Here is a 15,513-nt window from a genome sequence, read left to right on the forward strand (position 1 = left end):
TCCTACTTACACTTCTGCCCATCTTCTAACATTAGGAGTTCATTCCCATTTTCCTAGATTAATGTTGTTTGTGATGTGTTTATCTGTCATTTCTATCTGTTCAGGCTTTATAAAGTTCTCTGTGTCTCTGATACTTTATAGTGTTCCTGTTCATGTGTATCTTCTCCTGTATTGGCCTTCAGTCACATTCATAGGAGCTGCAGGTAGACTGTAGCTGATGGCTGTTTGCACAGGTTTCAGGTTCTTCCAGATGCTGATATATATAAAACAATGTATATGTCAAACTGATTAAAATAAAACAATAGCCTCAGCTTCTCCCTGTTCCCCTCTCCCACCCCCAGCCACAACATATATTGAATAACTTTTCACCACACATCCCCCCTGAAAACCTTCAATAAATGTCTTTTCTCACAGGTTACCTCAAAGTAGCTGCAAAACATACTGTGGATATGCTAGAGCTCATTTGGGCTCGTAGTCACTAAGTCATACATACTAATTTGTTTGTATAAGTAATCATTGTAAGTCTGAATACAGCAATATCATTTTATTATCAAAAAGTTGTGTGTTGATGATCGCAGTCTGTGAGAATCTAATATTACACAGTCTTCATTTCTAGGCAACTATACACAAGTACTCTTCTGCAATGATTAGTGTTTGGGTTTTATTAAAGAGTATTGTTTCTCTCTTCTAGTGGTGCAATATGTGTATTGACTTGGTTGCATTCACCAGTGAAATATTTGGAGGAGCTGTCTTCCAGTCTTTGGATGGAATTATTATTTCAGCTAACTGTAAACTGAGAAAGATCTTCACTTTAAAATCCAAGCCTCAAGATACAGCTGAGGAAGATGGTGTGTTGTAATTACTATGTAGTCTTAATGAAAACTGTTCGTATTGTAAAATCAAAAGCTTCTTAGTCATCAGATTGGCAATTTGAAAGATTACATGATTTCATGAAAAATGAAGTGGTATTACAGCATATTAAATCTGATAGTGTTGAACTTCAGGTGACTAATTAAATATATGTGTACTCCTCTGTTTTAAACATTTATATCCTTAGAGGTATTTTATTGAAGACATTCTAGCAAGATTTATCAAGTAGAGAGCTTGGGTTAATGAGGGTATAATATGCTGATAGAAATCGGGTTTTGGCCAATAAGAGAGTATCTGAAAGGCAAGATAAATACCTCAACTCAGCAGCATTTACTGCTTGTTTTCTTAATTTTGGACATCAGCAGCTGATGAAAGCTTTCTTCTTTAAATAATTCAAGGCAAAACTATAACAAAACGTTATTGAATGAAACAGAGCTGTGAAACTATCATAAACATCTTTCTGTGATCTTTAGTCCGTTTATCCTAATGTGTCCTTGTTCATTGGAAAAGTAATATTGGTGATGAGGTGAAAAATGAGAGATTATATTTGTAGTAGAGCAGGATATTGGTCAGAAGTTTCATAACTAGCATCATAATCCTGAGTCATTATTTTCCAAGGGAGAGAACTTCATTCCTTGCTGATATTTGCAGTAATAGAGGAGGAATTTATAAAAGCACAGCTGGCACTTTCTTATTTTAGAGGCAGCCTAGTTGTGCTTCGATTTCGTTCTGATTCTTGTTTAGTGGCTTTTGAAGGAGCACACCTGAAAAAAGAATTCTGGTTTCCAAAGGAGGGACAGTGAGCAGTATTGTATATTTAACAAAATGTATCTTCCATTTGGAAAACCTAAACCAGTAAGGGAGAGTGTGTTGGTAAGGTTGGGAAGAATATTAACTCAAAAAATGGCTACAGAGAGAATCTGGTGAAGTCTCAGCAGAAACTGCAGTGAGAGGCCTCGGCTTTTTTTCTGTTGGTTCATTTTCTCCCTTCTATTCTAAACAGATTTTGAAATGTGCATAAATGTTTTAAATTAGTTCCAAAATTCCAAAATGTAGTTAGCATAATGAATAGACAGCTTTAATAAACTGTGTACATGGTAGAATATCGCACTTTAATTACTGGATTATTAATTCTGTGATTATTACACAGCTGGTGGCCATTAGTATTTTCTGTATACTTACGCATTTCCTTATCTAGGCAAGTCTCAAAGTTTGGCTGTATTAAAATAACTCTATATTTCACACTCAATTACAGAAAAGCAATAGTAGTTTTTTGTTATTATTAATGAACTTTGAGTTAACAATCATGATTTGATAAAGCTTGTTCCCTCTCAGATGGTCGGACCAGTTAGTGGAGTTCCACTGACTACAATGACATTGCAACGTGTAATGAGAGTCAAGTTCTCTGCTTAAGCCTCCCTGGTGGTAGAAACAGTGATTTCAAGGTGCAACGTGGTTGTTCGTTCTTAGTATGTTTTGCATTCTTAAAATTATAGCAAGTTGAAAGGAGAAACCATGTATACTAAGAAATAATTTCTATATGAGATCATTGAGATAGAAGAGGAAAGAATTTATCTGCCCCGTGACATTGGGCATACAAGCTTTATATGTACCTGGTTTCTGTTTTCTATAGTAATCCTGAGGTTACGTTGGGGTTTTTATCACTAAGTATTGCCTTACAGCAGTAAATAATGTACTGGCTTGGTGAAAAAATAAAATGTAGCATGGGACACTTGATTTTTTTTCTACTAGGATCTCAAAACTTGATTCATTATTTGTGTTCGGTTTGGGGGTTATGTTTTCTTATCCTTGGAAAAGAAGCTAACGTTCATTAACTTAATATATTCGGGTCGTATAAAATTTGGAATGAATTTGCATCACAACATCAGGAATGGTTCTGACTCTGGATATCTGTCTTTGTAGAGAAGAACTATCATAAACTTAGTCTATGTTGGTTATCAAAGGGAAGGCAGAGACAATCAAATCACGTTCTACTGGTGCCTGATGTCCCAAGAATAGATCAGTTCATGGCTTTTTAGTCTGTCCTGAAAGCGTAATGGTGTCCAACCTTTGGAATTAAAGCTTGTGAATTTTTTATTTGCACGTACAGGACTTCTCTCAATACCATTTTCAGATGTTCATTTTGTCTGAAAATCAGGGTATCAATATTAGCTGATTAAAGCTGATTTGTAATAAAAATGAAGGAAATGTACTTTGTGATTCTGTTCTGCTTGTTCATTTGCTAGATGAAAGAAGCTGGTTTATTATGACTATTCCAGCCATTGGTGGGTATTTCTTAATTTAAATGTATTCCATTTTCTTTGCCTAAAAAAATATGTAGTATCCCTTCAGAATTTACATACTTATTGTCTTAAATGTGGCCAATTGCAGCAAGTTTTTCAAATGACCATAATCTATTAAGTTCAGACCCACCATATGAACTGAAGTAAAATAATCTAACAAATAATATCAGTTGAATTTAATCCCATCGTGTCATCTGAGCGAAGTAAAGCCCATGTGTTTTGATTCTAGATCCGTGTGTTCCATTTATGCCAGGTGAGCCCACAGATGCTATTCCTCGAACCTGCCGGCTAAATACGGACGTGCCGCAAGTTACACAAGTGCTGAACCTGACTAAAATTCACAAGCCAGAAATAAAATGCAGGAGACAACCAGTGACGGCGCAAGAAACAGGTGTGTTGTATGAAAATATTGTGAATATGATCTATACAGTATGTGTACAAATAATAGATTTTTTTTGTAAAAGTACGCATTAAGAGTTCCAGTGGCTTAAACATGAAAACTCTTGCATAGCTGCAGTATCATGAGCATATAGACACGTCTGTTTTATAGTTTGAGATCTGTGTGCAGCCTGAAGAATTCTAATTCAAACATTGGATTTATAATAATATTTGAGGCATGTCTTCTGAATGTAAATTGAAGTGTTGCCGTTCAGTTGTTACACTCCCGGGTTATTACTGGTTTTGTAAATCCAGTTTCTGTAGATCCACTTGCAATAGTGAATTTCCTGGAATATGTACAGGCACTTCTTTAAAAAACAAGAGGGTTATAATGGATTTTAAAAGGAGAATATTTTGTATGCTCTGATTCATGTCCTTCATGAAGAACTGATAATTTAACTTCTTTTATTATAAAATGTTGAATTGATGGTTATTTTCAGCTTAAACTTAAGAAGTACATAAACTTCTTACTTCTACAGCTTAGAAAAACACACAGTGAAATCTCACTATAGGCATCGTCTTTACTCCTTTCTTGCATTGTTATTGGCTTCTGTACAAGACACAAGACTAAGCCTTTAATTTGACCCATATAATAATTGCTATGTCTTACTAAAGTTTTTTGTTTTCCCCTTACTCTGTACCAGCTTTTATGAGTCATTGATTCATCATACTAAACCAGGGCAGTTAGAACATCTTTTGAGAAGGAAGTAGGTCTGAAGTAGCTTCAAAGTGGGTCTGGAGAAGCAAATCAGTTAAAGGATCCATTTCCAATACATCTTCTCCAGCGTAGGCGATGTTAGAAGTGGTGCTGTAGATAAGGAAGCTACATTTTTATTCCACTGTCTTTAGTGCTTTCTCAGGCTTGAGGATTCTCATCCTCAGTGTTTGAATTCAGGGAATGACCATTTCCACCATTTCTGTCAAAATGCTCTGGAAATACTTGTGCAAAGTATTGACCAAATGAGTAAGATAAATTACAGGGAATGGTAACTACTGGTGAAGTTTAACAGTATAAAAGACAAAATGCTTACAGCCCAAAATTGTATTTAATGTGTAGCACTCTAAAGAAAAATTAACTTTGTATGAAGTATTTCTTTGGGAACAACCTTGATAATATGAAATATTTAAGAAAATACTTTTTAAACTTATTTTCTTCTGCTTTTACTGGTATATGAAAGAAAACTCAAAAAACCCCCAAACAAACAAACAAAAAACAACAAAAAAAAACAAAACTCAAAGATTTGATCATTGTCACTAAGCTACCATGCTGACGCTTGTTCAAGTTGTTGACTTTTGCTCTCATGGTATATTAATACCTCTTGAGTAACGGCAGCCTGTGTCCTACAGCAACGGAAATTTATAGGAGAGGTTTTAAATTCTTGCTTAGGGTAAGACCCATTGTACATTTACTGAAATTACATTCAGCTTTATTTTACACGCTAGTACCAATTTTGTAATATTAAAGGGCAAATAATATTTTTAGAGTATTCTCGCCCTACAAGCAGTCAAGCCAAAGTTCTGTTGGGAAGTTTGATTTTATGTTTGTTTTCGAAATAGCAGAGGAAATTCTGGAATTCAGTTTCTCAGTGACTGTATTAAAATCAATACTTCTTGCCTGGGTTGTCAGAATATGAGGGACTGTAACACTTAGATGAATATAATAGTATGAATGATGTATCTAAACAGAAAAATGAATGTTAATTTAAAATAAGACTGAGATTTTACTGTCTGGACTACAAAGATTTGTAACCATTACGTATATAGAGTAAAATAATTAATTATAAGATCCCTGACCTGCATGAAAATAAAATGCCTTCAGTTCAAGGTTTAACCTTTCTTTTCAATCCCATCTTATGAACATAATGTGTCCTTCCAGAAATGTTTTCCAAATTTCAGAAGTTTGCCTTTTTGAAAATTGAAGCTTTGGTATGTTTACATACATTTTAATTGGAAAATGTTCTTTTTATCTGCTAAACTTTGTTTAGCAGATAACCAAAAGCTCAAATTATTTTTAGTCTCATCCACTTTTAATTACACGTATTATTTCATTATGCCATCAACACACTGTTATGTGTAGATGTAGGTAATTAATTGCAGTCAATTAATGTGTTTGTAAACAGAGATTTTCATGCAAATCAGCTTTTCTAATTGGAGCTAACAACATCCCAAGATAGTCAGCAAATTAAAGAAATGGATGTTAAACCAAGACAGGTCATCTAATGTTGTGAAATGGCAGCTGTTAGCAGCAACCAAATGTCACATCAGGAGAAAGGGAAGAAGGTAATGACAGAAAGTGGCTGCTTCTGTGCTTATTAGTATAGTAAATTATGATATTTGGTGGCTAATGCATTATAAATAGTTCTCCGCTGAGCTGTGAGTGATACCTTGAGAGTCTTGCTTCAGTTTTCTTGTGTTATTATTTATTTATTATGTTATTTATTAATTAGAGTTGTTTTCCCTCTCACAAGTTCAGTTTTCATTGAAGTTCTAAAGATATCATGCAAACCATTTTTTTTTGTTGTTGTTTATAAATAGCTCCTTTTTACATAAATGTCTAAAGCAAGGACATTAGAAATATATCTGTGTAATAGACCAGAAGTTTGTCACTTCTATGTTGACACACTTTTGTAAAACGTGCTTTTGCTATTTCTTCCTATTTCTAGTGATTGTGCTGTAAAGGAACGTAATTTTTATCTATGTTCAGCAGTGGTTTATTTCAGTTGATTTGATGTAAGTATTAATACTTATTCTTTGTAAGTACTGTAATATTTCCTTAAACCTCTTATTTTTCTTAACTTAGGTAGCTTGGCTAATAGAGAACAAGGCAATATACACAGCAGTAAAACTCGGGATGTATCACATATTGCATTTGGATCAAAGATCCTTGGGCCACCTCCATCTTCAAACAAAAAAGTCAATACAAAGGTGTCTAGAGAGGTAAGAAGGCTGAACCACACAGAACTGTACCTACCATAAAGTTTCCTGAAAAGATCATATTTAAAAAAAGAAAGAGATTTGGAAACATTTATTTGAAAAATAAGCTTAATTCAAAATGTGTGTTTGCCTTTGAGTATTTTGAAAGCTGTTACATTTTTGTCTTTCATTAAGAAAATAATGTCTTTCAAGGTAACAAAGACCTGGGGTAGCAAAAGCAATAGATCGTGCCAACTTCAGAATTCAGGAAAGGGAACTGAATCTGCAGAAGACACTGAGAGATGGGAGCTATCGTTCTCACCATGCAATGGTTCTTTAGATCAAGGAGGGAAAAGAAATACTCACCAGACAACTGGAGGTGTAAGTCCAAATGGTAAGAGCATAAAGCAAAGAATACGTGGAGTTCCCAAACTGCCCAAATTTTTGCATGGTTCTGACTTCAGAATGTAAGATTCATGTTCTGCTTTTCTCATCCTTTATCTACCTTGTTTATCACTGAAGACATTTAAATTAAATCATGGCTTGTTCTCCTGTAGGTGATGGAATAAATGCTTATTCTTGCTTCAGGTATTTGTATTGTGTTTGAGCCAGGGATCAGCACCTGCTGGCAGTAGCCACAGGTTAAACACATATTCCTCCTTCCTTCATGCTGTGGATATAACTCGGCTATTCCAGTGGTTCTCGATGATTTTGCGGACTTTTGCAAGCTTACTTTTTGTAACTTACATGGTTTGCACTTCTTCTATACCTTGTGTTGAATTTTTACTCTCTTACGACTGTGATATTCCTGCTGCCCTACAAGATTGCCCTACTGTTGGGAAGATGTTTATATCCCAGGACAATGCTCCATATGCTGTTTTTTCCGTGCATCAAGTAAGAAAAGCACACAATGTGAGGGTTCACAGGCATTTCATAAGCTTCTGGGTTGTATTTCAGGCCCTGAAATTCAGACTCAGAAAACCTCTGAGAGTGGACAACCAGATTTTCAGCTCACCTCACCACAAGGACCATCAGCAAACAAGAACAGTCATAGAAGATTATCTCCAAAAAATGCAGCCAGAAACACATGGGAGATATCCAGTGGTATGGTGCTAATTTTATGTTATTTTACGTCTCAGTTATGCGTGACACAGGGGCATCTGTTGTAAATTTTGAGGGACTCAAACAGTTCACATAAAATATAAATGTCTGTGTTGTGGGGGATTATGGAAATTAACCACCCTGCAACAGAACTGCTTTTGAGCATTGATAAAGATTTACAGGATTAGGCAGAGTACCAGAGCAGTGAATAGCTAAAAAAAAACGGAAAAATTGCATGCTTTCATGTTTAAAGGGAAAGAACTAAAAATAATTTGTTCTTTAAATCCCTATTCAATTTAATGCTAAAGACTCCAAACATCAAATGTATGAGAAATTTTTTACTTGTTCCAGATAAGAGTTTAGGATATTAATTATGATATCCATATTTGACACAGTCTCCCACAGCATCCTCACAGCTAAACTGAGGGAGTGCGGTCTGGATGACCGGGTGGTGAGGTGAACTGCGAACTGGCTGAAGGGAAGAAGCCAGAGAGTCGTGGTCAATGGGGCAGAGTCCAGTTGGAGGCCTGGATCTAGTGCAGTGCCTCAAGGGTCTGTATTGGGGCCGGTATTATTCAATATATTCATCAATGATTTGGATGATTTGAATAGAGTGACTGTCAGCAAGTTTGCTGATGACACCAAGCTGGGAGGAGTGACTGACACTGGAAGCTGTGCTGCCATCCAGAGACCTGGACAGGCTGGAGAGTTGGGCAGGGAAAAATTTAATGAAATATAACAAGGGCAAGTATAGAGTCTTGCATCTGGGCAGGAACAACCCCAGGTTCCAGTATAAACTGGGGAATGACCTATTAGAGAGCAGCGTAGGGGAAAGGGGCCTGGGGGGTCCTGGTGGACAGCAGGATGACCATGAGCCAGCACTGGGCCCTTGTGGCCAGGAAGGCCAATGTTACCTGGGCTGGATTAGAAGGGGGGTGGTTAGTAGGTTGAGGGAGGTCCTCCTTCCCCTCCACTCTGCCCTGGTGAGACCACACCTGGAATATTGTGTCCATTTCTGGGCCCCTCAGTTCCAGAAGGACAGGGAACTGCTGGAGAGGGTCCAGCGCAGGGCAACGAAGATGATGAAGGGAGTGGAGCATCTCCCTTATGGGGAAAGGCTGAGGGAGCTGGGTCTCTTTAGCTTGGAGGAGACTGAGGGTTAACCTCATTAATGTTTACAGATATATAAAGGGTGAGTGTCAGGAGGATGGAGCCAGGCTGTTCTTGGTGAGAATCAATGACAGGACAAGGGGTAATGAGTTCAAACTGGAACACAAGAGGTGCCACTTGAATTTGAGAAGAAACTTCTTCTCAATGAAGGTAACAGACGCTGGAACAGGCTGCCCAGGGAGGTTGGGGAGTCTCCTACTCTGGAGACATTCAAACCCGCCTGGACACCTTCCTGTGTAACCTCATCTGGGTGTTCCAGCTCCAGCAGGGGGATTGGACTGGATGAGCTTTCAAGGTCCCTTCCAATCCCTGACATTCTGTGGTTCTGTGTAATATCAGGTTTGCTTTGTCATACACTACTCTTATCACCAGACATTTAATGTTCTTGAGCCTTGTGCAACTGTATCCTATGGTGAGCTTGGGACAGTGCTGCACTTGTTCTGCCATTAGCTTGAGTAAAAATTAATTTAAATTTTAGTGGGGGAAGGGAGTTTTTATAATTGATTGCTCTTATTACCTTAGAGGTTAGACACTGCTCTTTATAGTATCTTTTAGATTTATTATAGACCTCAAATCAGCATGTCTCCTGTAGCAGATGTTCAGTACCTTTACCAAGGTAAATTTTTTTTAAGCAAGCTAAAAAATAAAATCGGTGAGCATTGTTTATAGTTTGCCAATCTTATTTATGCAGTGCTGAAACCTTCATTAAAATGTTAGGCTGCAATTAGAAGCTTTAGCATAAGTCTCACTATGTAGAAGAGCTAATTAGATGTTTAGGTGATCATTCTTGCATTTATCTTGTTTGCTGCAGTGTTGTGATTACATAGTAATTTGCATATTTTGCTAAGATACTCCGAATTGTTCATTTCGATTGACATGGAAATGCTGAGTTAAAAAGAAATTCCAGTGTTGTTTGTGGCGGAGAGATAATGGGATTTGGTTTGGTCCAAAACACTCCATATCTTTCACTTGTAGTCTATTAACAAAATACACCACTAACTGCAGGTTTCAGAAGTTGCTGAGCTCTGTAGGTAGCATAAAATGTCATCTTAAAGCCTTAAACTTTTCTGTCATTCCCCGCCCTGTATATTTCATTAAGAATAAATACTGTGGTATACAAACTGATATTTGCATTTAACTTATTACTAACCCAGGTGTATTTCTTCAACATCTCAGGAAAGAAAGGATGTTCTTTATAGAGAAGGTTAGACTAAAAAAGCAGAATATTCAGACTGAATACTATGCCGATGCTAAATCTTCACAGTAGTTCTTTGTATTTATGAAGTACTTTTGATCTGAGTAGAGACATTAGGAAATAGACTTTTTATGTAGAGTAGACAATGATCTTCTGGATTGTTTTAAACCAGTGTGATTATCTAACATAAAAAGAGTTTACTTGAAAACTTGGGAGTCTTCATGTAGACACTGAAAAATAGTCTTTTCTGGAATGAGTAGGTGCAAACCATGAATGTAAAAGATGTGTTAAATCCCTACTTTTCACTGGTTCCTAGGACAAACTACTGCTTAGGATATTAACTGGAGCTCAGTAGCTTTATTAGCGCTCTTCAGTAAATGGGAAAAGTCACAGCAAGCCAGTCAGAAGACAACTGATTCTCCCAGCGTTCTCATTCTTCCTTCTTTTGCCTTCATTTATGATGGTTCAGATTTCCCCCTTCTCCCCACCCCCAAAGCTGCTGAGTCTGCCTGAAGTGATAATTATCTCTAACAAAACTAAGAAGAGTAGAATACCACAGTAAATTTACTGTCTTCTCTGACAGCAAGCGTTTTATTACTGCAGCGCTACTTTATTATTACGTTTTTAGTATTTTTTATTGAGGCTTTTTTAATACAGTTGAAGGTAACTTTGTTTTATGGAGCCAGAAAGTTTCGAGATCTAGTGAATAATCCACACCACACTACCTTTAATGAAGATAAGGGAGTATTGCATACTTGAGCAATTCTCCTTTTCTCAGATGCTATTTGAGATTGGTTTTAATCAATCAAATTGACATTTTTTTTTTCTATACCGTCATTCCAAACAGTAAAATATAAGTTAACAATAAGAGTATAAAAATGGCTTTTTCATGTTTATCTGGTGCACTCAATCTTTAAATCAATTTCTGTAGTTTATTGTTTGTTTTAAAATTGGCAGGTTAGCACTGCCTATATTCAGGGAAACCTGGTGAAACAGAGATCTTCATACATTTTTCATGTCACACTATTTTTCATCAGAGCTGTAGTTTGAAATTGAGATTTAAACCATAAGTTCTGGACGTAAAAGAAAGTGAAGAATTTCAGCAATAAAGAAGCAGTAGATTGTAATAGTATGAACTTTCCGCCAACTGTGTGTGATTATTTTTTTAAAATGTCAGCCACAAAAAATGCCTATAGAAAAAGATCAATAGCCAGATTTAATAAATTAATATTTTCCTAGAATGAAATTCAGTTGAACAATTTCAAATCTTAACAGCTAAATAGTTTCAGATTTACAAATTGCGGGTTTGCATATCACATATCACAGCCTGTGGATTTTTTGAGCTGAGATCTGGAAGTGTTTTGATTAACCTTGCCTCACTTAGAAAAACAGCCTGGTCTTTTTTGTTGCATCCTCGTCACTCTTCCAATTGTATAAATCCAATAAGCAGAATGTCTCTGTATTAAAAAAACCTTATTTTACTGTACAACTTCTGAAGAAAATGAGTGATCAGGTTAACATATAATTTACATACTTGCCATTAAAATAGATATTGTACATTTCAGATGAGTGGGTGTTCCCAGAAGGTTTTGCAGAAGGAGTTCAGTTGGACAGGAGTGAGCAGTTTGTAGCTACTGAAGATTCAGCCTGCTGTAACTTAACCTCACCACAGAACGCCTCTGAACATCGCGGCAAGGAAAGCAGTGATCACCAAACGAATAGGAAAGAGATTTTCACGTTTTCATCAAGCCCTCAATCAGCTCCTCATGGGAAGTCTCCAAACGTCTCGCCAGAATCTTGCATTTTCCCTTTGGATTTGAAGCAAGACAGTAACAGAGTACATGGGCAAACCCAAATTGAAGATAACTTTGAAGGAACTGACAGCAGTGAAGAGGTAGGCCACTTTGTACATGTAATTCTTGATAAAGTCACCTTCATCCTGAAATTTCTAGGATGAAATTCTGTCTTCGAGCTAGACAGAGGGGATAAATCATCTTTTCCCCCTATACCTACAGGTAGATTTGTCTTTGTCAGGTTGTGTTGTCTGTCTGGAGACAGGAGTGAAAATGCAGGTGTACCCTCTGTAACAAGTGTATGAAAGAAACCGAACTCTGTCAGCCCCTCTGCTAACAGAGAGGTGTATGGTTACAACAAAAAAGCTTTTAGGAAAGCCTGCATCATAGATTTGAGTGAGATACAAGCCCTTTACGGTTGAGCGAGAGTGCAGTAAATAAGGCTTCATTCTGCCTTTTCAAACTGTAGGCAGGGACTGTTTTGCTCACCAGCATCATCAAAAGCAAATTAAGAAATTTCAGCTTTTTACTGGTATTTACTTGGTATTTTTGATTGTATCATGTCTGAGCTGTTTCAGCATCACCAACTTTAACTCTTTTGCACTGTCGAAATCTTTCAGCAATAAAATAAATGAAAGAAAATAAATGGTTTTTTAACAAATGTATCAGCTGATACTATATAGAAATTCACCAATTTGTCAATTCACTGAATAGTTGCATTATGTTATTACAGTAACTCTTAATTTTGTCATAATGCTAATGTATTTCATTTTTAATTACAAAAATCTGTTTCTTAGCATTCTAATCTGTTGCTCATAGCCGAGAAAATGAAACCAAGTTACATAATAGTAAGATGGACTGAACTTAACAGAAATACTCTATATCTTGTATTTCTGAGAAACCAAATTGCTGATGGTAATTATAAGAAATATATTTTTTAAAATATATGTTAATCTTACATACTGACGTAAGGTATATTGTTCCAGGTTTTCACTCTATTATTGTCTTCTTGTCATTGTATTACAGCTTTCTTTAAGATTCAAATGTACATGCTCTTGACCTGTATCAAATAAGATGGGCATCTCAACCTACAATTTCAATAGTTGCATGTGAGCATAAATTGGCTTTCTCCTGAAAAACATAAATAAAACTTCATTTTAATTACAAAAAAAAAAAAAAGCATATCTTTGTAGTTTAAATATCTCAGACTGCTAAAAAGTCCAAAAATTCCAAAGGTTTTCTTTGGGTTTATGTCACTGCATCATGAATTTAAAAAAATTACAGCTAAAGGGGCTAAATTGCAGTTTCGTCCTAGTCTACATTTGAAGTTAGTGCAGCTGCAAAGGAGAATTATGTACTTTTTTATCAAATCTATGGAAAATCAGTATTAGCTACAAAAAGCTATAAGAGACAGGTTATGCATCAGGATAAATTTCAAATAAGCAAACATTGACTGTTGCAGGTACTGAGATCGGTAAGACATGCACAATAATAACTGTGCTATTAATAGAATTATACAGTTTATGTCACTTTTGGCTTTTGGGGAGGAAATGTTTCTGCCTGCAAATTGAAAACAGCAAGTGTTTATAAATTCCCTTTAGTGGTTACTAATTAGTCACCAAAAGGTCACTCTAGGAAGTCAAGGAAGGGAGCCAGGAGACCTGCGTGTTTAAACAGGGAACTGCTGGGGATGCTCAAGTGGAAGAGGAGAGTTTAGAGCTCATGGAAGGAGGGGCTGGCCACTTGGGAGAATATAAGGCTGTTGTCAGAGGGTGTAGGGAGGCAACTAGGAAAGCTAAGCCCTCCCTAGAGTTAAACCTGGCGAGAGGGGTCAAGGACAACAGGAAGAGCTTTTTCCAATACGTGGCAGATAAAACTAACACCAGAGGCAATGCAGGCCCACTGATGAACAAGGTGGGTGCCCTGGTGACAGAAGATACAGAGAAGGCAGGGTTACTGAATGCCTTCTTTGTCTCTGTCTACTCTGCCAGAGGCTGTCCTGAGGAGCCCTGTACCGCTGAGGCCCCAGAGGAAGGCAGGACAATGGAGGAGTTTGCCTCCGTTGATGAGGAATAGTTCAATGCTATTATCCAATTATCAGAGTCAAATATCAGTAAAGGATAAAACTTCCTGCTTCTTTTGGGACCATTCACCATCAAGTGACTTATTTTGTAATTATATGAGTGTCTTTGCTTTCAGCTCAAATTTCTGTCAGAGGCTTTGTGTAATTAAACTTATCATGGCAGCAAACCCAAGAACTCTTGCTGTTTGCAAGGGCTGTATGGCTGTGGCAGGTGAGTTCATCAGCAGAGCCTTCAGTGAAGAAATTGAGAATTTTTCTGTCCTTGCTTTTGTTTCCTAAACTTAGGATGACAACAGTGAACTCATCCAGGGTACGGAGAACCTCGAGATGGGCCACAACGGGCAAGGACCATCTGATCCACCGGTTTTTAAAGAGATCCCATGGAAGATGATGTCATGGGGAAATGAATACTGGAAGAATAAGGGATACAGCAAACATAACATTGAAGAGACTGTCTTGTGCGAACCACAGAGCTCCACTGTGAGAAGAACAGATTCTGCCAGCTCTCAGAGAAGCTTAAAGCCCACCCTTTCTCTTTCTCCAACTGGAAGTAAATCTGAATTCTTTAAAGCAATTCCATATGGATCTGAAAAAACTGAAAGATGTGAAGGAGTTTCTGGTCAATTAAAAAGATCCGTCAGTAAAAAGTCTCTCAAAGTCTCAAGAGAAAATTCATGTATATCAACACAAACTTGTGTAAGTGATTTTTACTTTGAGGTTAAATTATTAGATTGTATAGAGAAGCTATATTAGATATACCTATTTGCATGAAATAAGACATACTGTCTTTCATCCAGGTATATTCACATTTCTTCCTAACAGTATTTACCGAACTCAGTGTGAGAGTTATAGTTTTTTGTGGCACACGAAATATTGCTTCAAATAAAACAGAAAACACAGTAGTTAATAGATAAAAACGTGTAATTGAACAAAGTGATAAAAACAGAACATCCTTCTCCATGAAGGGCATGGAGACTGGTTTCCTTTGGGAAAGAAGCAGATTAGGGGGAAGCAAGGGGAGTGAGATACAATAATGCAGGTGAAAATCAGCAGCAGTGCTGAGACCTTATGGTGATGAAACACATCAGTGGCTGGTGATCTTAAAGACAATTTAAAAAAAAAGAAAACCCTACCAATAGCAGGATATGTTCTATGTATTTATTGTCTGGAAAAGATGTTAGAATCACCACTAGTTATGTAGAAAATGTGGAAGAATGCAATGCAGGTGTTCTTTTGGTTTGGGGAAGAAATAAGATAATGTTTTAATAACTTTTACTGATATGAAAACCCCACTTGATACTGATATTAGCAGTGTTAATATCCATGTATCTGTAATTGTATAATAAAATTCATTTCCATTTTACATCCCCTTTCCCTCCTAGCTTTATCTATAGGAATTCGTTTTTTCTAGTTTCCAGTAGCTACTCACATTTTTGTGATGAACAGTGTTCCTCCCTGGTTTCCTCATTCTTTCCAGTTTTGGAAAACTGTTCCACTTAAAGTTCAACTATATTTATTCCTAATCAGAACTGTAATCTATGTGTCCATAACAAATGAAGTGGTATGTTGATTACTTTGCTAACAGTGTTATAATGCAGCAATCAACTTGGTTCTGTAGAACAACTATAGACTACCTAGGTGAATTGC

The 15,513-nt window shown here is 36.7% G+C and overlaps 1 protein-coding gene across 1 annotated transcript in view; it reads left to right on the plus strand.

Moving 5' to 3' along the window:
• Positions 1-15,513, plus strand: part of CFAP20DC (CFAP20 domain containing) — a gene marked incomplete at both ends in the record, with an annotated part of 42,897 nt that overhangs the window by 8,061 nt on the left and 19,323 nt on the right. The window contains 7 exons of the mRNA XM_082060108.1: positions 692-848; positions 3,403-3,564; positions 6,412-6,548; positions 6,738-6,918; positions 7,482-7,628; positions 11,556-11,884; positions 14,152-14,562. Of these exons, the coding sequence (XP_081916234.1) occupies positions 692-848; positions 3,403-3,564; positions 6,412-6,548; positions 6,738-6,918; positions 7,482-7,628; positions 11,556-11,884; positions 14,152-14,562 (1,524 nt within the window). The remainder of the gene's footprint in view (positions 1-691; positions 849-3,402; positions 3,565-6,411; positions 6,549-6,737; positions 6,919-7,481; positions 7,629-11,555; positions 11,885-14,151; positions 14,563-15,513) is intronic.

Source organism: Streptopelia decaocto (assembly GCF_964273445.1).
Source record: "Streptopelia decaocto genome assembly, chromosome: 8".
NCBI lineage: Eukaryota > Metazoa > Chordata > Aves > Columbiformes > Columbidae > Streptopelia > Streptopelia decaocto.